The sequence below is a fragment of the Zea mays genome, chromosome 5, assembly GCF_902167145.1.
Source record: "Zea mays cultivar B73 chromosome 5, Zm-B73-REFERENCE-NAM-5.0, whole genome shotgun sequence".
NCBI classification, from domain to species: domain Eukaryota; kingdom Viridiplantae; phylum Streptophyta; class Magnoliopsida; order Poales; family Poaceae; genus Zea; species Zea mays.
The window spans coordinates 80,889,388-80,913,961 of record NC_050100.1 but is presented as its reverse complement, the minus strand read 5'-3'; the positions used below and the strand labels follow the sequence as shown (position 1 = coordinate 80,913,961).

At 44.6% G+C, this 24,574-nt stretch overlaps 3 protein-coding genes across 16 annotated transcripts; 1 reads left to right on the top strand and 2 right to left on the bottom strand.

The window, feature by feature from the left end:
* Window positions 1-1,790: 1,790 nt before the first annotated feature.
* LOC100277544 (antigenic determinant of rec-A protein, mRNA) lies at window positions 1,791-6,594 on the bottom strand. 5 transcript variants are annotated; one of them, XR_552396.4, is made up of 3 exons: window positions 2,617-6,594; window positions 2,246-2,356; window positions 1,791-2,086 (listed from the first exon to the last, which is right to left on the bottom strand). XR_552396.4 is itself a non-coding variant. In XM_020553248.3 (2 exons), the coding sequence occupies exon 1, from the start codon at window positions 6,462-6,464 to the stop codon at window positions 2,622-2,624; it is 3,843 nt and encodes a 1,280-aa protein (XP_020408837.1). In that variant the 5' UTR covers window positions 6,465-6,594; the 3' UTR covers window positions 1,791-2,356; window positions 2,617-2,621. The 5 variants fall into 5 exon arrangements, 2 of the variants coding, with proteins under 2 accessions (XP_020408837.1, NP_001314687.1); XR_552394.4 differs by having other exon boundaries at window positions 1,791-2,209; window positions 2,302-2,356; XR_552395.4 differs by having other exon boundaries at window positions 2,302-2,356.
* A 121-nt stretch (window positions 6,595-6,715) lies between these two features.
* LOC100283771 (antigenic determinant of rec-A protein) lies at window positions 6,716-8,483 on the top strand. The gene has a single exon (NM_001156670.2). It carries the CDS (start codon window positions 6,930-6,932, stop codon window positions 8,202-8,204), a length of 1,275 nt encoding a protein of 424 aa, NP_001150142.1. The 5' UTR covers window positions 6,716-6,929; the 3' UTR covers window positions 8,205-8,483.
* Window positions 8,484-13,129: 4,646 nt separating this feature from the next.
* LOC100501399 (uncharacterized) lies at window positions 13,130-23,577 on the bottom strand. 10 transcript variants are annotated; one of them, XM_035958771.1, is made up of 20 exons: window positions 23,356-23,577; window positions 23,024-23,252; window positions 22,543-22,617; window positions 22,331-22,446; window positions 21,825-21,944; window positions 21,602-21,730; window positions 20,775-20,822; window positions 20,259-20,455; window positions 19,987-20,183; window positions 19,613-19,899; window positions 16,796-16,945; window positions 16,267-16,707; window positions 15,961-16,110; window positions 15,465-15,540; window positions 15,256-15,383; window positions 14,533-14,733; window positions 14,295-14,438; window positions 13,931-14,077; window positions 13,625-13,849; window positions 13,130-13,473 (listed from the first exon to the last, which is right to left on the bottom strand). In XM_035958771.1, the coding sequence occupies exons 5-20, from the start codon at window positions 21,870-21,872 to the stop codon at window positions 13,342-13,344; spliced, it is 2,700 nt and encodes an 899-aa protein (XP_035814664.1). In that variant the 5' UTR covers window positions 21,873-21,944; window positions 22,331-22,446; window positions 22,543-22,617; window positions 23,024-23,252; window positions 23,356-23,577; the 3' UTR covers window positions 13,130-13,341. The 10 variants fall into 10 exon arrangements, with proteins under 10 accessions (XP_035814664.1, XP_008644200.1, XP_008644195.1 ...); XM_008645978.4 differs by having other exon boundaries at window positions 13,664-13,849; window positions 21,825-21,939; window positions 23,356-23,571; XM_008645973.4 differs by having other exon boundaries at window positions 14,512-14,733; window positions 21,825-21,939; window positions 23,356-23,567.
* Window positions 23,578-24,574: the final 997 nt, after the last annotated feature.

The window sequence follows — 24,574 nt, the reverse complement described above, 5'->3', positions numbered from 1 at the left end:
CCATGACGGCGGCGGTTCTCAGCCCCCTACGGAAGCAAGGAGACGTCAGCAAGGACCCAACAGCCCCGACAGCTGTGCTTCTACAGGGCTCAAGCGCTTCTCCGACGGCCACGACATCACATGCACAGGGCATTAACACCTCTCCGACAGCCACGTCGGCATGTACATAGGGCTCTGGCTCCTCTCTGCCGGACACGTTAGCATATTGCTACACCCCCCATTGTACACTTGGGCCCTCTCCTTACATCTATAAAAGGAAGGTCCAGGGCCCTCGTACGGGAAGGTGGCCGCGCGGGAGGACGGGCTGACGAGCAGGCTCTCTCCCTCTCTCGCGAACGCTTGTAACCCCCTACTGCAAGCGCATCCGCCCTGGGCGCAGGATAACACGAGTCGCGGTTCTCTTTTTCCCCCTTGTGTTCCATCTCGCGCCGACCCATCTGGGCTGGGGCACGCAGCGACAATTTACTCGTCGGTCCAGGGACCCCCCGGGGTCGAAACGCCGACAAGTGCCTTGTGAGATTCATTGAGAGAGAGTGTGTACTACATCTTGCGTTCATTTGTGCGTGGAGTTTTGACTCCCATTGAACTTCCTCCAAAGTTTTGGAGGCTTGTAAAGCTAGCAAGAGACACCTAAGTGTGTGGTGATCCTTGCGGGGTCTTAAGTGATCCTTGAGAAGAAGAGCTCGCCGATCTTGGGGATCGGTAGAGAGAGGGAAAGGGTTGAAAGAGACCCGTCCTTAGTGGACTCCTCAACGAGGACTAGGCCTTCGAGGGCCGAACCTCGGTAAAACAAATCACCTGTGTCCCTTGTGTTTATTGCTTGTGATTTGTTTGTTCTCTCCCTCTCTAAGTTCTCTTGCGCTACTCTTTTCTTATATTATATTGTGTTGCTTCAAGTTAAATTCTCATTTAGAGAAGCAACTCCTTGCAAGAAAGAACTTGTGTTTATTCTCTTCTTATCTAAGCCCTCTTGCATTATTCTCAACTAACATTTCTAGTAATATTGTTATTGATTAAATTCCGCACTCTTTGTAAACAATACTCGTTGCAAGCAAAGGACTTAGTTTTATACTCCGATAATTGTGAATCTTGTTCTAACTACTAATCAAGGGATCTAGTTTGGATTTAGTATTATAATTTTCAGGTTTCGTCTATCTACCCCCTCTAGGCGACTTTCAGGAAGTACATTATTAGAAAAGAAAATATTGTGGATATTATAGAAAATAAGAATATAACGCTAATGTGAGGATCGTTTTGGACAAATACCACTATGTAGTGTTTTTAAAAATCAAACATGAGTCCCTTAACTAACTATACTGCAACAAACAAAGTTATTGCATGTTTCTTTTTTCCTACCCTAAATAGAATTTGTAGGTGTTTTACCTGTCCCTCTGTCACTGGTTACGAGAAAAACAAACTAAACTCTAGAACAGAAGCTTTAGAGTGGAGTAGAGGCAGAGCCCCGAACATTCCCTATATATCAAGATCTATAAGATTAACGGCTTGACACCGAGATCTATAGCACCAAGGTGTTATCTACAACGACACCAGATCAGCACCAAAGTATTATCCACGTCACATCAAGCATCTGGATGCATCTTCGAACAAGAGGGCAGAGGAAACATTTGGTGCCCATTGCCAAGTCAAGGAAATGATTGAAATTCGTTCCGGAATTTCCTTTCTGGTAAGAATGGCACCCGGGGAAAGACGTGACCAACAAATCATTTGTGCTCAACTTCAGCAACAAACATAGCATGTCGATATCACAAACAAAATGACAAGGAGAACACAACGTACACTAACATGACATGCATATCAACATCTCAGTAATACAGTAAGGAATCAGGTTCAGGTCAGCTTGCAACGTTCCATTGTCCACACCACATAATACAACATCCATGTGTAATACAAAGTTTTAAAACACGGTAAATGCCCAACGCCTAATATTCATAAAAAGATGACAGCGCGCTAGGATTGTCATTTGTCCTTCACAATATAGGATCTTGATGGATTAATTGGCATGCTGCAGCCTTAGGATTGGTCCTAAATCCAGTGTAACGCTTCAGCAGCTGCAACATGAGGTACCCTGAAAACAAAACAGTTCCCAAATCGTTAGTAAGACCAGACTATGATAGAGATTTTGAGTTGCATTATAGTAAACCAGGAAAAAAAATTCCTAAACATTGCACCCCCTTCAGAAGGAACAATCCTGCAAATACAAAAAAATAGATGCAACTTCAATTACATGCATCACAAGAGGTGTCACCAAGTAAAATACAAAGCTCTAACTCAGAGTACCACCCAGTTCAAGCTTCATAAGAATATGGATGAAGACACATGGACATGCACATCCAGCCTGTCAATGTGTTTGCATATCAGATTCTTCCTTTGCATAGATAAGGAGCAGGAGAAAACAGAAGACAAAGTAAACACAATACAGATCAACTACTGGTTGATAATGCTTGCTGAAATGGTAGCAAGTGCCCCAAACAGTCAAGTGTGTACGACCAGCAGCCCAAAACATTTACACTCTACGATCTAAGGATACAGAAAAAAAAACTCAAAACAGATGTGTTAATATCATTGTAAACAAATTTGGGAGTAAGGAAGACTCACGTTAATCAGACAAACATTGCCAACTCTGGACGACTAAAGATGTTATCCCCATCGTCTTCCAGGGCAGGATAAGAAGCAACAAGTGCATCCTGCGCGCCGATGTACAAAGAGTTGTATATCTTCCAATACACTTCTCGTACTTTCCTTGCTGGATGGAAGAGACCTTGCAGGCAATAATTTAAAATCACAGCCGCACCTAGTGCGACCCTCATCCCCTCAATTGCCTCCATGACAGCATTTATAACGTGGGGAGATGTCTCAAATATGTTGGGCCAAACATAGTTAAGCAGATGAACAAGAGCATCCTCACAACCCAAGCCAGCAACACCTAGAGCCATGTGCTTAACAGCAGATGCAGCAGTCTGCCGGTGAACCAGATCTCTATCCATTAAAGCATCTTCAAGTAAGGGGGTGACGGCATATATGTAATCTTTGCCCATCTCACCAATATACTCAAAGAGGAAAGAGAGTGACTTCAGAACACCATTTTGGACATTGAGCTCTGGGACCCGGTACTCATTCATAAGGGCAGGTAAAACTGTGAAAGGTGAGCAAGTTTCAGCAACTATAGCAATAGCTACAGTTGTACAGACCCGGTTCTGTCGTTCTTGCACCTTCAAGTTATTCAACAGGGTGGCCAACACATCCTGTGGCCCTATAGCCTTTGCGATATAACCAAATGTGTTCACAGTTGCTCTCCTAATACCCTTCTTATGAGCCTTCAACATTTCGAGCAGCTCAAAACAAATCCTCATCCATTCCCTTGCTGGCACAAATTCTGCTCCACGATCAGCAATCCTACCAACAAGATCAATGCAGTTCTCTTGGACCTTCTCATGCCTGTTCTTAAGAATGGGGGTCAGACGAGGAAGAAGATCCTTGATTGGTGGAGTCATTTTAGTCATACCAATGACATTGACGATAGCCTTCAAGGCTCCAAGAATTGAACCAAGCACCTCAGGATACTCCTCTCCTAAGTACTCATACAGCACAACACCCAAGTGACCCATAAGCTGCTCCTCCTGGCACTGCTTCATTACTATGGCTATCCTGGAGATCAGATCAGCAGCTTGCTGCCTAACTTTTGCACTCTTGTTGTTCAATCGCCACTTGATAGTACCACAAATCTGAGGAAGGTAGGGCTTAACTCTCTGTCCAAGTGCATTAACCACAGCTCCAAAACCATTTAGCATAACATTTGCGTCATCACTAGTCTGCTCTTGGAAAGCATACAAGATACCATCAATAAGCAGCTCCTCCAGACGAGCATCAATATCTGATGCACCCAAGTTGGCTACCACCTTCTCGATTGTTTCCATCACCATTCTTCTGTAGGGCTCACTTTCATCTTTCAGATCCTCAACAACCCTCCCAACAATATCAGCAACTCCAACCTTGTTTGCCATCTCAACTGTAGTTTCCACAAGCTGCTTATAGTTCCTGCGATCTAGAGCCATTCTCCTCACCCAGAAGTGCTTGAAGAAATCTGGAAGGATGTCATTCCGGATATAATCAGCCTCCACACCCTCTGTACTGACACACTGTTTCACCACCTTGAGAACAATTTTCTTCATTTCTTCATCTGGAGACTGGAACTCCCTAATGAGGACCTGCATCACCTCCTTTGTGTAGTAGCTAGCATACAGAGCATCCATAAGAGGGATGATGAAACCAATGGCCTTTAGGAAGGCAGCAAGGACCTTCCCACGGTGAGATCTGATACCCTTCCACAGAGGTTTCAATACAGTATCAAAACTTTCTATACCATATGGTGCAGCAGCCTCAGCAAGTGCAGCAAGAGAAAGGGCAGTAATTGTACGAACTTTCTGGTTTTCATCGCTCAGCCCATGCTCAATGATCTCAACTAGTGACTTGAGGTGTGGCAAAACAGCACAGCCCATGAGAATAGCAATCTGTTGGACGATTTTGATACCAGTGTGCCTAGCCTGCCAAGACTTCTTACTCTGACAGACAGCCTTCAAGAATGGTAAAAGGGCAGGGATACCCAAAGCAGAAGCCACCACACTGAACGCCCTAGCAGTGGTGTTTCTCACATACTCATCAATGTTATCGATGTCGGGTCGCATAGCAGCAATCATAGTAGCAAGCCCAGCTGCTTTGCTAAGGTTTGAGATGATCTCCCTGCCTTCAACACGAGCATAATAGTCCTCATCAATCAACAGTGGTTCAATAACCACAAGAATCTTGTGCACAAAAGGACGGACCAGCTCATCGAGCTTATAAAGTACTCTGTCAATGACCTTCACCAAAAGATGCCTCTCCTGGTCCTCCAGTGTTGGCTGCATGAGTAAGGGCAGTATTTTGTTGAACAACGGTCCTGCACCAAATTCACGGGCTTTGTCTGTCAGTTGCCGAAGTGCTGTTTTACGCTGTGGGGGTGTGCCATTCTTCACTTTGAGTAACAGTTTCATGATTTTCCTCTCCTTCTGCTCCTCTGGCGATAGCTGCTCCTCCTCTTCCTCGTTCAGCAAAGTTCCAAAGTACTGGTAATCCTCGGGCTTCATGAGTGGCAACCCACCAGGCAGCTCCTTGGGCACATCAAAATGCTGCCCACGATTCTCCTCTGGAATAGCATAAAGTGGTGTCCCCAGAGGTGTCGGTGTCGCAAGGAGCTTCCTTGCCGGGGTCCTGATGGGCTGGTAGGAAGCCGGGGGCTCAAGAATCTTGTAGCCCTCCTGCGGGAACATGGCATCAAGCTCCTCGTCAGTGAGAGGCCTGTTCCTCTCCTCAATGTCCCGCTCCCACCGCATGAGCTGGTACTGCTCCGGAGTGATCGGTCCACGAGCAATCTGGCTAGGAGTTGGTGTGGCAAGGTTCTCTGCACCAAATGGCGTTGGACCAGGAGTATAACCAGCAGGTGTTGCAGCACCAAGACTACCAGGGGTTGCACTCCCCATACTTGCTGGTGTCTCATCCCACCTTGATCTCTGCTTCTTACCAGGGGTTGGCGTGACACCACCAGGCAGCTTTGGAGTCGCGTCCCAAGCCCCAGAAGGAGTAGCCCCAGGGGTGGCACCGCCAGCTGCAGGCGTAGCATCAGCATCGGCCATCCTCCCTGGAGTCGGTGTCTCATCCCATCTGTTCCTTCTCACGGAGGGTGTGGCGTCTCCAACACGTCCGGGGGTGGCATCCCAACGGCCAATCCCAGGAGTCGCATCAGGGGCATCCCAGTCCGAGGATGTCTTCACCTTCTTGGCACCGGCACCAGCGTCGCCGTCCTGCGACTGATCCCACCTGTTGCGCCGCTTTGTTGTGGCGGCAGGCTGCTCAGGAGCGGCAGCCTTCCTCTCCTTCTCCTTCTCTTCCTCTTCCTTCTTCTTCTTGGCAATCTCCCTCAGCAGGTCCTCCTTCTTCTTCTGCAGCGCCGCGTCGCGCATGACGTCAGCGTAGGTCCGCACCGAGGGGTCCGGGGTGGCCTCCCCAGCGGCGAACGGGTCATGGCGCTCCGGCGAGATGATCTGGTTGAGGCGGCGGCGGCGGTAGTCGTCCTCGCGGTCGATGATGCGCTGGGACCTCTTGGGCAGCCCGTCGTCGTCGTCGGCCGACCGCGGGATGTCGGCGGCGGCGATGGCGTGGCCCGTGTAGGCCGCGAGGCGGCGCGGCGCAGGGTTGGCGGCCTCCGCGTCGTCCTCCGCGGCGTCGTCCTCGGAGGCCGGGATGGAGGTGTCGTAGCCCGCGAAGCGGTTGGGGTCGGCGCCCCCGCCGCCGTAGAGGTCGGTGTCGAAGGTGACGGAGGACACGGCCATGGGCGCGCCAGCCGCCAGCGCCTCCTCCATCCTGCGCCGCTCCTCTTGCGTGCGCGCGAGATCTGCGTCGATCGAGTCCATGGCGGCGGCGGCGCGGGAAGGGAGCGGGTAGGGTTTGCTTTGGTGGACGGAGAGTGAAGATAAGATACGATGCGCGCCCTTCACATGCGTTGGGTTGAAAAATCTGGCACGGTGGCTGGATCTCGTCCGTTGATTGATCGTTTACGCGATCCGGATCGTTCATTTGTGGTGCTAGCCTTGGACTTATTCCCAAGTCCCAACAAAGCCCTCGCCTGTCTAATAAAAAAACAAAAAAAGCAACAAAAAAAAACAAAGCCCTCGCCCCAATCCAATCGATCCCCAATCCGTTCACGCACTCCCCAATCTCGCCGTCGCCGGCCTCCTCTCCGGCCTCCGCCGCTGCCTCTCTCCACAATAATAATCCACTCCTCGTCGCCTCGCGTCCGTCTCCTTGACCAACGTGCTCCCCCCTTCTTCTACCTGTAATTCCCATCCTGCTTGTGCGGCAAGGGCCTCTCCCGCACGATGGGGAAGCACGAGTTCCTGACGCCGAAGGCGATCGCAAACCGGATCAAGGCGAAGGGGCTGCAGAAGCTGCGGTGGTACTGTCAGATGTGTCAGAAGCAGTGCCGCGACGAGAACGGGTTCAAGTGCCACTGCATGTCGGAGTCGCACCAGAGGCAGATGCAGGTGTTCGGCATGGCCCCCGACCGCGTCGTCGAGGGCTTCTCCGAGGAGTTCCTCGAGTCCTTCCTCTCCCTCATCCGCCGCGCGCACCGCCACTCCCGCGTCGCCGCCACCGTCGTCTACAACGAGTACATCGCCGACCGGCACCACGTCCACATGAACTCCACGCGGTGGGCCACGCTCACCGAGTTCGTCAAGTTCCTGGGGCGCGAGGGGTACTGTAAGGTCGAGGACACGCCCAAGGGGTGGTTCATGACCTACATCGACCGTGACTCGGAGCAGGCCGTCAAGGAACGCCTCAAGCGCAAGAGGATCAAGTCAGACATGGCTGACGACGAGCGCCAGGAGCGCATGATTGCCCGCCAGATTGAGCGTGCGCACAAGTCCTTAGCTAAACCCAATGGTGGTGGTGCTGCCGAGGGCGAGCCTGAGTCTGGCAGTGAAGGAGAGTATTCAGGTTCGGATGATGATGAGCAGGAGCCGGAGGATGACTCGAAAGAGGCAGATAAGGCAACAGGTAAGATTGCGATTGCGCTTCAGAAGGCTGTGCCGGGGCCCAAGGTTAATCCTTTTGACGATAAGCCGAAGATGAAATTTGGTTTTGATGAGGAGGATGGCTCAGGCACCCGAGACCAGGAGAAGAATGAGTTGACCAAGAAGATGGGAAAGGATGTGAAGGCAGCAGAGGCAAAGAGGTCAGCATTGGACGAGCTGATGAAGGAGGAGGAGAAGGCCAAGGAGAGGAGCAATAGGAAGGACTACTGGCTGTGCCCTGGGATTGTGGTCAAAGTGATGAGCAAGTCATTGGCAGAGAAGGGGTACTACAAGCAGAAAGGGGTGGTGAAGAAAGTTATTGATAAATATGTTGGGGAGATTGAGATGTTGGAGAGCAAGCATGTTCTCAGGGTCGACCAAGATGAGCTTGAGACCGTGATCCCTCAGATTGGTGGACTTGTGCGGATTGTCAATGGGGCTTATCGGGGGTCAAATGCCAGGTTGCTTTCAGTGGACACTGAGAAATTCTGTGCAAAAGTGCAGGTTGAGAAAGGCCTCTATGATGGGAAGGTTCTCAGGGCTGTCGAATACGAGGACATTTGCAAGATATCCTCATGATATACAACGTGATTCATTCCATTTTCCTGGATCATCACTGAAGCAAACAAGCTATACGATCTAGTGTACTAGCTCTGTCGATTAGATTCTTAATAGTTTCTGTGCTTGTTATTGTTTGTGCTGGAATATCTTCTGTTGAAGCAGTGTTTGATATCTTGATGTTTCTAGTTCGCGGTAACTGCTGAAAGGCTATCTGTGAGAAAATGCTCTCATTTATGTTTGCTTGTTACTAGACCAGAATAACCGTATTGATGAGTTTCAGCATTATTTGCCAATCAATTATTTTGATATGTTATCATATTTTTGGATGTTGTTATGAAGGTAAAGGACTCAACTAAAAGAATACCACCAAAGCATAATTGAGAATTAGTAAAAGTAGTTTTCCAATGTTTTTTTCTATGTGATTTATGATTTGCAACCGTTTCCGAGTATACTTTTGAAAGTTATTTGAGTACAGCTATGCCGTTTCTTCAATTAAATTCTGAAGTGTAGCTTTAAAAGAAGCAGCAAAAGTTTGCATATATTGTATTAGCTAATTTATTGATGCAACATACTTTGTTTAGCAATTCCAGATGAAATATGCCTAGTTCAAATATCTCACAAGTCACAACACGTTTGTCACTTTTGCTTTATCCTAGGTTTCACCTAAAAAGCTCCAGATTAGTAAAATGTAACACTATCACTGAAACTGAAGTGATATTGCTCTCTGAAGTTTGGAGTTATCTTCAGCCTAATAATAGCATATAAGAATGCTAAAATAGCATCTTAATTAAAAGCATCAATTTACATATACAGTTTTTGCTGAGTGGCTCTGTTTTTTTTCTTTACTTATTATTGATAGCTGTGAAACATATTACAGATTCAAAATCCTACAAACCCTATCGACTGTCCTGTCTTGTGCCACATCATGGAATTGCTTTGCTCAATTTTTCGTATCTGGTAACCAGGCTTACACAACAACAACAAAAACTCGGCCAGAGAGGGCAAGACCACCCTCCCAGTATTATTATTAAAAAGAGACCGAAACATGGTCCAGAAGAGAAAATTCCTGAACTCTGGCCCCAATCACTAGCGGGCCGTCACCGTCCACTCTGCAACGGGCAGCCGGAGGGTGGCGCACAGGACGTAACCCGGAAGCGGGCAGAACACAGCAAGAGGGATTTTTTTAACCAAGCCCGAAATTCGTCCCCGTGGGTATCGAACCCGGAGCTGGAGGTGCTACTCGGAAGTCTTAACCATTACGCTAGAGGACCTTTCACCAGGCTTACACAACAAGTCTTATATTAGTCAGAGTTATTGTGCAAGACATCCTAGTTTTTCTGTCCATTCGCAGTAGAGTACTATGATTGCATCAGCCTTTTTGATATTTTATTATGGGAGCCTTGCCATGGCTTTGGACCTAACCCTAGCAGCTCTAAAAACCATTAATAAATTAGAAAAGGATTTTCTCTGACGGGTAGGATAGGGTGTAAGAGAGGGTCATTGTTTAGTGGCTTGGGGTAGAGTCTGCAGACCACTTGAGCTTGGTGGCCTAGGTATTGCTAGCCCCAAAGAGCTTGGATGGGCCTTGAGGATGCGATGGATGTGGCTGTCCAAAACTTCTCCTGAAAAACCTTGAAATTTCAGCAGTCTCTTCTCTCTATAGCTATGATTACTGATATTGGAAATGGTTCATCAACCTTATTTTGGCAAGACCGGTGGTTAGATGGAAAGAAAATAGAAGACCTCACTCCACGATTAATAATAGCAGTCCCTAAGCGGATCAAGAGTAGTAGAACAGTTCCAGAGGCTTTAACAGGCAGGAAGTGGTTGACAAATATTAAAGGGACCTTGACAGTGGGATACTTGCTGACTTATTTGACCCATGGTATTCTCTTGAGGCAATTGCTTTACACCCAGATCGAGAGGATAAGCATATCTTCAGATTGGCTCCGGAAGGAAAATATTCAGCCAAAGTAGCATATGAGGGTCTCTTTATTGGATCAACTCAATTTGAGCACTCAGAAAGAATTTGGAAGTCTTGGTCGCCCCAAATGTAATTTTTTTCTTGTGGCTAGCTGCTTTAGGAAGATGTTGGACAACATATAGGCTGCAAAGAAGAGGGCTCAATATGCCCTTTATGTGATCAGGAGCTTGAAACTATAGACTATCTCCTTGTGGGCCGTGTGTTTGCCAGAAGTTTTTGGTTTCAGCTGCTTGCAAAGGTCAACCTTTAGGCCATTGCCTCCTAATTTGGAGAAGGAAGCATCATGCAGTGGTGGCAAAGGAGTAGTGATCAGCTGCAGGGTATTGCCAAGAAAGGGTTTAATTCTCATATGACCCTTGAACTATGGATTTTATGGAATCACAGGAATGGATGTGTTTTCGACAAAAATCCTCCCAATTTGGGAGCAGCTATTAGAAAAGCTAGGGAAGAAAGGGAAATGTGGGTGCTTGCTAGGGCCAAGGATTTGGCTCTCCTACTATCCTAGGGTTGTAGTTGCTTGTTGGTTGTTTTATTAGTTATGAGCTGTTTTTTGTATTTTCGTTTTTGGCTATCCTGAGGTGCCTTCCCTTTGTATTGGTCCATTTTGGATATTTTTTCTCATCTTCTTAGTATTAATGATGTGCACCTCTTCTGCGCGTTCAAGAAAAAAAAGAATGAAGTACAAACACTATTATCTAACTGAAATTGTTGTTGAGTTGTGTATGCTTGGAAGGAACAAAATGAAAAGTCTCCTTGGACAAGTATGACGTCCATACCATGTTAATCATCGGACCTTAATCTTCTGGCCCAAAGTTTCCTGATTGGTTGGTTGCATAGATATGTTGGATTCTTGGAAGTGGCCATCTTCCCCTAAAAAATATAAAGTAGAGCATGTTTTCATCTTGGATGCATCCAATACCCCTACCTTATCATCATGAGTTGATATGTTCTCAAGTTATCTGACAGACGAGCTACCCACTGTGTTTATTTCAGATTTCATGTATAAATTTGGATATCTGGCAGAAAAGGCAGGTGCTATAAAGTCCTTCCTGACCTTGTATATTAGTGCTAAACTTCTAACATAGATTACCACTAAACACTGCGAATTTGTTTTTGTTCACTTTCATCTTGCATACTTCCAGTGACGATCACCCAAAAACATGCATGTGAAGGGTGGCATGACAATATGCTTACATTGCTTATGCACATGCCATTTCCACCGTCCGTGAGGCCATGATACTAGATCTGGCAAATGTGTCAGCTTGCTCCATATTGTTGATACCATGACATGTGCAACCATTTGCACTCTGTTGCTCTGTTCTTCGTGTTTGCTTTGATTTAATCCGTACCGACTTCTACTGTTTCTATAGTGTTTTTATCTTTATATATTGTAACTGTAACAGTCCAAATGTTTCTATCTCTATGTATTGCAGTTGTAACAATCCAAACAAACGGCTTTAATCTGAAGCGAATCGATCTGCTCGGACGCTAGAATTTCAGAGCCCATGTGAGTGACCAAATGTGTCACGAAGAAGGGAGGAACAGGTACTTCAGTCTTCAGTCATGCAATCTGATGCAACAATGGGAGTTCACACTTTTCTGGCCACAATGAAGTAATAAAACAAACAGTACTTCTGAATTTTCAGTACGTATAGTTGTAGACACAGTTGATGCATCCCTCCTCGCTCGGCTCTTTGCAATGATGAGGTGGTAACTGTCGTCCTGCGCTCTTTTAGCTTCTTTGTTTGTGTTCAGTGTCCAATTCAGTTCAGTTATTAGGAAAGTTCAGCCCTGACTACCAACTAATACAGTATATTTGTGATATATACGTATTGTGTTCTCGACATAAAATTATTTCCATGTGAGCCGCCGGATTAAAAACCACCTGTTTATAAATTCTGGCCGACTTTATTTGTCTCTACTTCTTTTAGTTCTTTGTCTGCACGTGGGAAGCATAGGACGAGCGAGAGAAATGACATTATTTATCGCACGTAGTATGGATGGTCCACCATGTTCGGTGTGGCTTGCTGTGGCTGTAAATTCTAAAATATTTTATCTTTATATATTACATCTGCAGTAGTCCGAATAGCTACAGCAACTACGGCTGTAGGCAGTAGGGCAGTCGAACATAAAATTACGTGGTCAGACACCTTCCAACGTCTATCCTATCTTTTGTCCTAACTTAATTAGGGTTAATTTGGTAACCAGAGAAATAAAGGGGTCTATAAGAAAATCTCCGAGAAGGGTTTTTTTAATACTTTAGTATTTATCTTAATCCACATGTATTGAAATTGATAAGGGCTTGTTCGTTTCACCGTTAATCCATATGGATTGGGTGGTATTGAGTTGGTTTAAATGCATAACAAGTTAAAATCTATTTCAATACATTCCAATACACCTCAATTCACATGAAATTGGAATAAGCGAACAAGACTCAAGATGTAAAATAAATTAATTTACATATAAATACACGTTAATACATGTGAATTAGAACGAATATTAAAGTATTCAAACAAAGCCAAAAATAAATTCCTTCCTAATAGATTCCTGGTCAGTGGTCACCAAACCAGTATTAGTAACTTTTACCGGCAAATCCCAGCGGGCTTGATTCCTTCCGTTCCAGCTCAGACTTGCAAGTTAATGATGGACCTTCTCGGCGTTCAGAACACGACGTGCCGTCCATGTCCGCTAGTTCTTTAGATTCAAGTGGTGTCACCACTCACTCACCAGGGTGCGTGGCTGTAGCTATCTACCTAGCCACAACGCATGTTCGAATCGTTTATCTGATGAAATTTAAGTGCATATATTTTTCTACTTAATGAAAAACAACTGATCTCACACTACCACTATCTTCTTTATTCTTATATTTAACCTTCACTCTACCAACGATACAGTATACAATGTAAAACAGTGTTAGTACGGCCATATAGATAAGCCGTTGGAGACGATCTAAGTTAGATTTCAACATTTTCTCCTTATATATCTATCATTCCCTTTGCTTTGGAATCCTACAATTAAATGAATTTTGGATTGACCCTGGCATGATCCGAAAACAAGTCAGCATGTAATATCCAAACCCTTGTTTAGTTTGTAATAAGATTGAGGCAGACGGCCACTGTACACACACGATACATTCGGTTGGTTACACGGCAGGGTTTCTGCAAGTGGAAATCAGCAGCCAGCAGCCTTGAGGAAGTTGTCGTAGGGGCTCGACGGTGGCAGCCTCAGGAACGGCTGCTGGACGTCGCCAGCAACCTGTGCCTCGCCGGCACTGATGCTCTGCAGGAGGAACGGGTTTGTGCTCTGAAAACAAATCGGCAACAGTCAGCCTCATCATCTCACCCATCTGAAATTCCCCAACCCATCTCATCACCCAGATATTTCCGCCCCGATTTGCAGTTAAGCGTTTGTGAAAATGCAGATTACGAGCTCGAAACTAAGCTGGTCCATGCACCTGCTTGTCGGAGGTATGTGCTGCTTCAGCGTGGCTAACCTGATTGTCAGGCACGACGACCATGGCCGCTTGCTTGTTTTGCTTGAAGCTCATGAGCAGGGACATCTTGTGGTGCTTTCCCATCGAAAAGGCCTCACAGTGGCTAGTCATCTCCTGGAATGGGATGTCTCCGGCCATTGACACCAAACATTGCCCTCCGGTCTGAGATGACACATCATTCACGACCTGTAATGTGCACACAGATGGCGGTATAAACAAACAAAGAGAGAAGGCTGGAACAATGAACTGAGAAAAAAAAGGACATACTGTTTCTAGAAGTTCATCGATACTGAGAAGATTTGTTGTGGGCACAGGAATAGCTATAGCCGCCAGTGTAGTTGCAGAGGCTTCCAAATAAGTATTGTTGTCATTTCTCAGATCGATAAGTTCAGCCTGCTCAAAATTTCCGTGTACCTTTAGGATGGAGAAGAAAGTGAGGCAGATATATAGGTGATATGCATACGGATGGTAATGGGCTCTAAAATTTACACTATAAAAATTAAGGAACGGGTCGGATTAGGATCGAGCACTGTTTCTATTCAATTTTGAACTAAAATTAATTAAGGGCTCAAACTAATTATGAAGAGACATCTGGATCATAATCCATTACCACCCATAGATATACATATACCTCTTGATAGTCGTAGTCGGTGTCATCATCAGAACATGGCGGTGCAATCTTGCCAGGTGATTCAAGAAAGTGAGCGCTACTTGGGCACACGTCATCAGGGGAGAAATCACGCAGCAGTTGACTCCTTATATTCTCTAACTCCAACTGCAAAAGTTATGGGGACGTTAATCCACACATTCCATGGTATTCAGTTCAGGCAAATATAAGGAGTGCTTACGAAGAATGGATCGAAAATTACGTCTGGTAAATCTCTTATGGAGTTCATAATGGTTAAAATCATGGATTCTCGGGAGCAACTATTTGTTAGTTCCACCACTGAAAGAGATTTCAAGGCATTCTGATTGTCCTCGGGTGAGCCATAGGATGTTGATGGATCTTCCGTATAGTCCTTCACAGCCTGAAGTTTGTTCTCATGTACCAGATGAAGGAATGGATCCATCTACGATTAGTTGTGGCACATAAAGCTTAGGACCTTCATTGATTATAAAAAAAACATATGGAAGCAACACAAATGACATGAACAATGATAATGCGCTATTAATGTACAATGTAAACATGTGAATTGTATGCTTTGCAACAACAAGAAAGCCTTTTTAATCTCAAGCTAATTAGGATAGACTAGAGTCAAAGCACAAAAGGCCTACTTTCATGTGATATCTAATCAGTCGCAGCTGGCATTTACTGCACCTGTCATTGAGTGTGCGATGTTTACCTCCTCCACCCCCAACAAAAAAACAAAATGTTCAAGGAGGCTTGATTGAAGTATTTCCTTCTTATAGAAGACTGGCTAGAGCACCAATTATGATATTTCTTGTTTTCTTTTTGTCCTTTTTGTTTCTTGAATTCTGTTGCTTGCACACATCTTTTTCATCTATTATTAATATATATTAACCAGTAGAGGGCCCTCCTATTTCCTCAAAACAAAAAAAGAGATGATTGAGAGGAATACGATTGGACGCACCGTTCCATCATTGAGCATTAATTTACAAATTGGGAGAAGAGGTGCCACATTGAAAGCTCTTGAGGCAAAAACAATCATAGATGTAGCCAGAGTAAATAATGACCGGCGGCGAGATGGTGGCAATGAATCTAAACAAATGGTTAGGTAATTATCAGAAACCAAACTAACATGTGTTTTGATTAACTCTAGGCAAATAGTAAATTGCTCACCTGTTCCTCCAAGTGAATGGCTCATTAAAGAAAATGCAATCTGAAAGCTGGGAGCAAGAACCTCAAAAATTGGTGTCTGGAAGAATAAAAAAAAGAGAAATAATGTTCTCAGTGATATCCATTCCAAAAGGGCATCATTTTTTTCTGAACCACACAGGAGAGCTGCGCGTCATTTCATTAAGAAAACAAGGGTACAAAGCCTTGAGGGTCAAACAGTGCACAAGGGAATACAAAACGCAAGACTCCCCGCGGGACACTAACACGACCAAATAAACTACCCACACCCTAAGAACCTGAGGATTAAAATATGTGGTGACTATGACTACAAAATAAAGAGAAAACAATAAGCCATAAGCCTTACGAGAAAGATCATGCGTAGTGATATACAATATCATGATAAATAATCAAATCAAACAAATTGCAGGAAAAATAGCAATTCTCTGCAACTCAGATAACAATAGACACAAAACAAATGGCAGCTCATAAAATTAAGTACCTTTGATCCCAAAAACAATAGAAGCAAACTATATGTATGAGCAATAGCTTCGTAGTTTTGAGGAGCATTTTTTGGAGAAAGTGCTTGACGCCAAATAGATGAGAGCAGAAGAGTGGCCTGCTGGCTGCTTAGTCTTAACACAATTGTTTCCTGAGATATACAAAAGTTAGATAAAAGGATGTGAATAGTACAAATACTTTGTTCAATTGTTACTATACTAGCCTGTAAATTTCTGAGCACAAGGCTCAGCATGTTGGATTTTTTTCTATGGAGGGGAACAAACAAGTTGTTCATGGTAGAACATACCATTTCGTTGATTGACTCTGTCAAGGGACTTTGACCTTCCTTTAAAGAAGTATAAGAATGTTTGTGAGACACTGAAGAAAGTCTGAGGCTTTGTCTCAAGCTTTGCGAGCCTGGCAAGTCATTAGGGGTAGCAATTTCATCATCAATACCATGCAAAATTCTGTTCATGCTTCCTTCATGTAAATATTCTCTAAAGGAGTTTCTGTCCCTTCTCAGCTTATCAAATAAAGCAGCTGAAGATGAGAAGACAGATACAACCCTCGAGAGTGTCCTCTGGACATCATGCTTTCTACACTGATCTAGGGATTTCAAATTGGGAAAAGGAGAAACAGAAGATGGGACAAGGACAACAGAAAATATGCGGTGTGCACCAACACGTGTTTCATGATCAGGGTGAACCATCGCTAACAGCAATTGATGAAAAAGTGCTTCTGGAAATACCTGACAAGTATAACATAGGATAAACTATTGAAAAATCACTAATAATTACTGATAAAATGAATTCAATGTTTGTGCTCCAACAACATACCTTGTTCTTATATGACAAATTTGGTATTGAAGCAATTATTTGAGCTGTGCGATAAACAGCAGAAGTAGTTGCTATAGCAATAAGAGGAGTGTGTGATATGTTCTCTAGCATCACAGACATCATGTCAAGAACTGGTCCAGCATCACCTACCTGATCAACAACACCAACTAAGTTGTGAGCTCATATGAACTATATAATCATAATATTACGCAAACCAAGACATAATGGCAGCAGTGGGAAGCAGAAAACGTATGAATTTCCATGTGCTCAACACTGCTTTTATCACCTTATTCCCGAAAAAGGAAGTGGCTGATCAAGTGAAGGATTTTAGACCCATTAGTCTTGTACACAGTTTTGCAAAACTGATCACCAAAATTCTTGCTAACCGTTTAGCTAGCAGGTTACACGACATGGTTTCTCCAAATCAAAGTGACTTCATTAAAAGTTGCTTTATTCAGGATAATTACATGCTGGTACAACAAACAGCCTGTTTGCTTAATCAACAAAAACAGCCCAGATTGCTCCTCAAACTTGATATTTCAAAGGCCTTTGATTCAGTCTCATGGCCTTTCCTTCTCGAAGTGCTGCAACATTTGGGTTTTGGTGAAATCTGGATGGACGCGATCAGCTGGCTGCTTCTGACCTCCTCAACTCAAGTATTGCTCAATGGGTCACCTGGAAAACAGATTCTACATCGCCGTGGACTTCCACAAGGAGATCCACTGTCTCCAATGCTATTCATTCTGGTTATGGATGTGCTGGGATTTTTAATTACCAAGGCTGAGCAAGAAGGTCTATTACAACCCATCGCCTCAAGAGTAGCGCAGCACCGGTTCTGTCTACGCCGATGATGTGGTCATTTTCCTTCGGCCGGCAGCCATGGACATCAATGTTATAATGGATATTCTTGACCTTTTTGGGCATGCATCCGGATTACATACTAATGTCCAGAAAAGCAGTGTCTTTCCAATAGGATGTGGAGTTCAAGATTTGGACCTGCTGCAGAACATGATGCCTTGTGAGGTGGCTGAGTTTCCATGCCGCTATCTGGGTTTGCCATTGACACTTGAAACTTACTAAGGCTCAAGTGCAACCAAGCATTGACAAAATTGCTAATCAGTTACAAGGGTGGAAGGTTGATCTGTTGCCTAAAGCAGGAAGGAAAGTCCATGTCCAGGCTGTCCTCACTGGGATGGTCATTTATTTAGCCATGGCAGTGGACTTACCAGTTTGGGCGCTTAAAGCTATTGATAAGATTCGCTGGGGTTATCTTTGGTGAGGTCGCAAGAAGGCGAAAAGAGGACATTGTCATGTGGCTTGGGGAAAGGTTTGTCGGCCTCTTGAGCTAGGCGGACTTGGCATTTCCAGCCTTAGGGATATTGCTTGGGCACTCAGAATGTGCTGGCTTTGGCTAGCAAAAACAGAACTGGATCGACCACGGGCTTCCTTAATTATTCAGGTACCTGGTTGTAAGAGAATTCTTTGCGGTGGCTATGCAAACTGAAATTGGTAATGGAGCCCACACTCTATTTTGGTCGGATAGATGGCTGATGGGACACAGAATTAGGGACCTGGCACCCCGCCTATATGAGACTATCCCTAAACAGAAGGTGCACAAGACGACAGTTTTGGAGGCTCTCACAAACCAGAGCTGGATTTCTAACATACAAGGAGGTCTCACTGTTGGAGTTATTTCTGAGTATTTAACTTTGTGGGACTTGGTTGCCTCAGTTCAGCCACGGCCAGGAGTAGAGGATTTGGATTTTTTTCTGCCTTGCGGCCAATGGGAAATATTCTGTAAAAGAAGCTTATGAAGGTCTTTTCATTGTGTCGACAAAGTTTGAACCTTTACACCGGATATGCAAAACTTGCCCCCCCCCCCTCCCCCAAAGACCAAGTTCTTTTTGTGGCTGGTGGCTGAAAGGGAAGTTTGGACGGCTGATAGGCTGCAAAAAAGGGGCATGTGCCACCCTGAAAGATGCCCCTTATGTGATCAGGCACAAGAAACTTTGGATCACCTGCTGATTGGTTGTGTCTTTGCTAGGGAATTCTGGTTTAAGTCGTTATCTGAAGTGAATATCCAAAACATGGCCCCCCAGCTAGGCGATGGAGCTTTCATGGAGTGGTGGCATAAGATCTGTAGTCAGGTCCATGGTGTGGCACAGGAAGGATTGAAGTCGTTGATCATCCTTGGGGTTTGGACCTTGTGGAAGCACCGTAATGAATGTGTCTTTGACAAAAAGAGACCTAGCATGGAGGTTGTTCTTGAATCTGCAGCACTATTTTCAAGTCGTCCGATTAATCGCGATTCATACAAGTCAGTTTGGACCAATCACGATTAGTTGTCCAAGTCGTCTGACTAATCGTGATTAATCGCGATTAATCGCCCTAGTCGGTCAGCCAGAACGACTAGCAAATCGTCCGACTTGAAAACATTGATCTGCAGACCAGGAAGAAGATTTGTGGGTGATGGTCGGAGCAAGGAAGTTATCCTTGTTAACTAGCCCTATCCCTGGCGTGCATGATCTCTAGATTTTGGCTGGTTTGTTTTGCGCTTTGTTTGGTCGTTTCTTTGTTTTTGTAGTTAGTTATGGATGAATTCTTGTACACTTGTTGGTGGAAGCCGTAAGGAGGCCTCTTTTGGATGTGTACTGGTCCACTAGGACCTCTCTATATTTCTTCTTAATACAATGACACACAGCTCTCTTGCGTTTTCGAGAAAAGAAGCATTATACTGGCATCAAATTAGCAAGGGAAGTAAAGGCAAAGACCAGCAAGTACAAATCACTGCTAAGCTTTAATTGGAGAGAAATTGACCTTCTTTGACAGCTGGACTATGCATTCATCAAAAGCCATGCGGAGTTTGTCATTCCACTTTACCACCTCCAAATCGTTGCTGCCAAGAGCTAAATGCAGTGTCTTTTTCATATGCCTCACAAGGTCACTTATAGCAACTATGGTTGCTGCTGAAGCCTGAGCTCTTGATTGTTCTGCAAGAGCAGTTATCACTTCGACAATGCTGAGTTGCATCTCAGGTTGTTTCAGTATGGCCTTGTGTTCGAGATGCTTAACTAGTACTGATATCATCAAATTAATGTTTGTCCCTGCAAAATCCAGTTGTAGACTTGTAGCTAATAAATAAAGTGGTCATGTTGATAAAGGTTTACTTTGAGTTAATGTGAATAGAGCACCTGACTTTTCCATGAACATTTGCATGTCCAATAGAACACAAAGTGCAAGACCATTTTTGGATGACCATGAATTAGTATTATCGAAGTGGCAAAATAGGGACTCCATAACACGGCGGAATGTAGTTGCTTCCCTGGACAGCTTGGCCATGTTATGCACACAGACCCTTGACCAAAAATAAGGATCCTTGGCATCATCCCTACAAGACAGGATTCAGTTAAGAACTAAAAAAACAAGAGGAAATAACAAACTTAAGTTCAAAGAATGTTATTACATAAGCAGTTGAATTCCTCCATAGTCACTAACTATGCTGTCCCAAGAAGGTATCACAGAAAATATAAATGTCGATGGAGAGGCATGACCCTCGGGTTTAAGGACCTCTTCAACCAACTGACAACCTGGATTTTCAGTGGCACTATTGTCACTTTGCACCTGTCGAGGCTCATAGCTTTCCAATACTACTTGGACAACCTGACAATCGTAGTGAAAAAAAAAGTTTAAGAGCACGATATATTAACGCAAAAAAAAACATCTGCTCATAGCAAACAAGTATAGCATTCAGCAAACATATAGAACCAAAAGTATTATTACAGGTGTAGGAATTGTATTACAGCTTGAAAACATGAGCAGATCTGCGTAACTAAGCAGCATTCCTAGAATGTACAGCATGATATTCTGGTCGTCATACATGACCAAACATCTAACACAAGGTAAATAATGACGGTCTGAAGTTTCAAGGACACAGATAAGTAAAACAGAGAAACTACAAGAACTACTGCAAGATACTTACGCTATCAAACTCTGAGGAGATATGAGAGAGCTCACCCATAAACCAGATCTGTTCAGCATACAAAATGAACAGTATGTCAGCGCTGGAGCATATTTTGGCTTGTACTTTGCATTGCTTTTGGGTTAATAACTATATGTATTGCAATAAAAATACAAAAGAAAACCAAAAGTGGAGCAATCTTTGGAAAGACACAAAATTACTCAACATGTCCCCATTATTGTAGTAAGAATGCAAGACAAACAAAACTGCAGCATAAAAAATCAAGGCTGTAAAGTGCTAGAATTTCTTATTGGGATTCTTAGCCAGTTTTAGCAGAATGGAACCACAGGTAAATACCAACCAGATGAATCCAAAAACTTAAGCCATTGGGAACAGGTGGACAATCCAGTTATACCTCAACACTCTCACATGCAGCCGCAGACAAGGCGCAAACGTGGAAATAAAGGAGTGCATGACTTAAATAACGCCTCTGCCAGGACTCAAACTCAAGATTTTTGGTTTGATACAATGTTAGGTTTCATGTACCAACCACATGAACCCAAAAGCTTAAGTCATTGGAAAGAGGTGGGTAAACCACTTATACTTGATTACTTGAACACCAAACAACGACGACTATAAATAGTGCTTTAAGAAGGGCATCCAATTGTGATGAGAATCATACAATACGTTTGGTTAGGCTATGTTTTAACACTACAAGAAACTTTGTCAAATCGTAGGCCCACTAACAACTTCTTTCTGTTGTTTGATCTGAGCTGAAACAGAGAACATGGTGGCATAGTTAATAGATACAATGATAACTTGTTCATCATACTGTGAAGGAGATTTACCATAGCAGAGAGTGATTGCAGAGCTGCTGCACGGAGTGCATTAGCCTTCTCTTTGTCCCTTACTATTTGAGAAAGTTTGCAGAGTCTTGGAATAAACTCTTCCAAATTGAACTGATATGTACCATCCACCTGGAATCAACACATAATTCAGTGACTGATTGACACTGAAATAGCATCCTGAGTATCGAAAATGTATCCACTGTTCACTGCACAAATTGAATACCTGAGTGACTATGAAATCAAACAAGGTTTCACAGCCAATGATGCACATGTCATCCTGCCTTGATTGATCCAAAAGTGTTTGTATGATGCTTAATAAACTATTTGCCAGTAACGGCCTGCACTGAGAAAATTCACTTTCAGATTTACAACAGTTTGAAATGAACTTACAGCATGCAAATATAGAAGTTACATACATAATCCAAACATCAATCAAGAGGTTGCGTTGGGCGGAATCTACCAAAGCTAGGCAGATAGATAGACTCCTTTCCTGCTGCTAAGGGAGAGCAAGAAACTAAATCACATGATTTTTCACCAGCACCCTTTTTTGCGGGTACTAAGAGTCCTTTCACTACTAACCAGCAGACATCATCATCTGGCTGGGTCTTGCCGGTATCAACAACGAGAAAGAAAAACCAAATGGAAACAGCAACTAACTATGGCTCTTGGCCCAGACATGAGATGGATGTTATGTATTGTAAAATGAATGTGAAAAAACAAAAAACTCACATTTGTTCATTACAAGAGACCAATAGCCTGCGGTATATTAGCACAACAACTTTCACAATGTCATACTGCTCATTTCTCAACTCCCTGTAACACCTCCTCTCCAAGTAAGCTGTGATCTGCACAGACACCAATACGCATGAGAAAACAAGTGAAGTGGAAGTAACAGATTAGATGCAATTTGTAGGACGCTTGAGGTGAGAAGCACAGCCCGCCTTTGGCACGCGATGAGGATTTCTAGCAACATACTCGCAAAGCCTCCCAATCCTCCTCACATTTGGTCCGTCTTCCTGTGGCAAATGTTGATGAAATTAAGTCTGTTTTCAGATAGAACCAACAGCTGCCACATGTAGTATGGTCCATAACCATCCGTGGAAACCACAGCCCGTTTAAAAGTAACCGAGCTGTGTGAACAAACAGAAAGATGGCCATTATATATGCCGTTGACATCTCCTTATTGGGGAGATCTAGTGAACAGTTGAAGGATTCCAGTGATGGAGACAGAAATAGTTAATTGGGGCTCTAGGCAGCTCATCTCATAACGGGTAATGCGCCAGTGTCAATGTAAATGCTCATAAAAATGCCAGCTCGTAACGGGTAAAATCCCACGAAAATGCAGCTGATGGCGAGCAAGGAGAATAATAGGACTGATAACTGACATAAACGGACGTGCGGAAGAAAGGGAACTTGCGAAACCTGCTCCGCGGGAAAGATGTCGATGAGGATCTTCTTGTAGCGCTTGACGGGCTGCCTGGAGCGGGGACGCAGCGAAGGGCAGAGGCAGCAGAGCCCACCACACGCCGGCAGCACCTTCCTCGACACCACCCCCGAGACCGTGCCGTCGAGCCCCATCCCCGCCTCCGACCCCCCCCCCCCCCCCCCCCTGCCCACCGGGGAGCCCCAACCGCCTTTCTCCCGCCTCGACCTGCATCGTGCAGGCGCACGAAATTACGGGATAATACTCGTTGCATGGAGCACCCTGTCGGATCAGACAACGCGGCGAAGCATGAGAAGGCGTTTGCGTTTACCTCCGCTCCGCTAGGGCGCTAGCTCGCGGGCGCCGTGGTGTGCGTGAGTAAGAGTAGACGGAGGGGGGCCCGCCTCCGCCGCCGCTTCCGACCTCACCTGCCTCTCTCCCCGTCGCCGCGCGCCCACGACGGCGGAAGGGAGAGTGCGGGCGGCAACGGCGGACGAAGGGGTGGGAGGCGACGCGCGCGCACGAGCACGAGAGCGCGTATTTGGTTCGGTCTGGTGTGGGAACCGAATCGGAACCGAATTTCGAGAGGGGAGCCGGAGGCGTGCCGCGTCCGCGTGCGAACCAAATGTCGCCACCTGTCAGTCGTAGGGTAGCCGGCGCTAGATATGTGAGAAGGCAATGGTACCGAAACAAGCTGTTCGACTGATCACGACTGTAGCTGTTTGCAGTTATATATATACAGTGTAGTCTAGTTTATTTTTTACTGCTGCAGCGCTCAAAAGAAGACAGTAGAACAGCTTGAAGACATGGATATAACGAATTTTTATATCCACGAATTTACTATATCTATCGGGTACAATGGACACAGATATGTTCTCTCCTACCATTTATCCGCTACCTCAATGGTCCTCTAACCTATGTCATATGAGTCTTGATTATTAAAAATGCTCCATATAAAAAAATGTCAAAACTCAAACCCTAATTCCTTATGCGAAATTGTGTAAAAAACCCGATATCCTATGGCATGTTGGTTCGATGATTTTTGTCCTGCTAAACACAAATATAATATGATAGTTTAGTATCTTTCATTATTGATGAGGTATGGAGCTCTAATATTTTATATTTCATACATACTATGATTAAAATGATTATGTCTACTTAAATATTGGTGGGTATGGCTACCCGCTACCTGTGGTGTGTATGGTCGTAGGAGAATGTACGAGTATGGGGTATTTTTCCCTAGTCAGTATGGCTATTGCTTTGTGTGTCTATCGGGTATATCTTACCCGTTTGCCATTCATATGTCTAATGCATAGAGTCATTCTTAGGCACGCCAGGCAGTATGGCACAATCCACGATTTTTTCTCTAGATCTATGTAACACCTCCATCCAATCTCTGGACCAGCGGTACTTACTCCTGACAGCTCTCTAGAATCATATATTGTCTATACAGACCAACACGAGTATTTTGTGCGCACTTTGTCCTCACTCATGTGCACCCGAGAAAACTTCACGATTGATCACACATCCCAAATTGCTCCAAGCCAAGC

Excerpts from the sequence above, each read along its gene's own strand:
- LOC100277544 (XM_020553248.3), bottom strand. The coding sequence starts at position 6,464 with ATGGACTCGATCGACGCAGATCTCGCGCGCACGCAAGAGGAGCGGCGC.
- LOC100501399 (XM_008645973.4), bottom strand. The coding sequence starts at position 23,179 with ATGGGGCTCGACGGCACGGTCTCGGGGGTGGTGTCGAGGAAGGTGCTG. Across the intron at positions 16,946-19,612 it reads TAGTCCAGCTGTCAAAGAAG|GTAGGTGATGCTGGACCAGT; the intron begins GTCAATTTCTCT and ends GTTGTTGATCAG. Across the intron at positions 14,734-15,255 it reads TAATGCTCAATGATGGAACG|ATGGATCCATTCCTTCATCT; the intron begins GTGCGTCCAATC and ends AACTAATCGTAG.
- LOC100283771 (NM_001156670.2), top strand. The coding sequence starts at position 6,930 with ATGGGGAAGCACGAGTTCCTGACGCCGAAGGCGATCGCAAACCGGATC.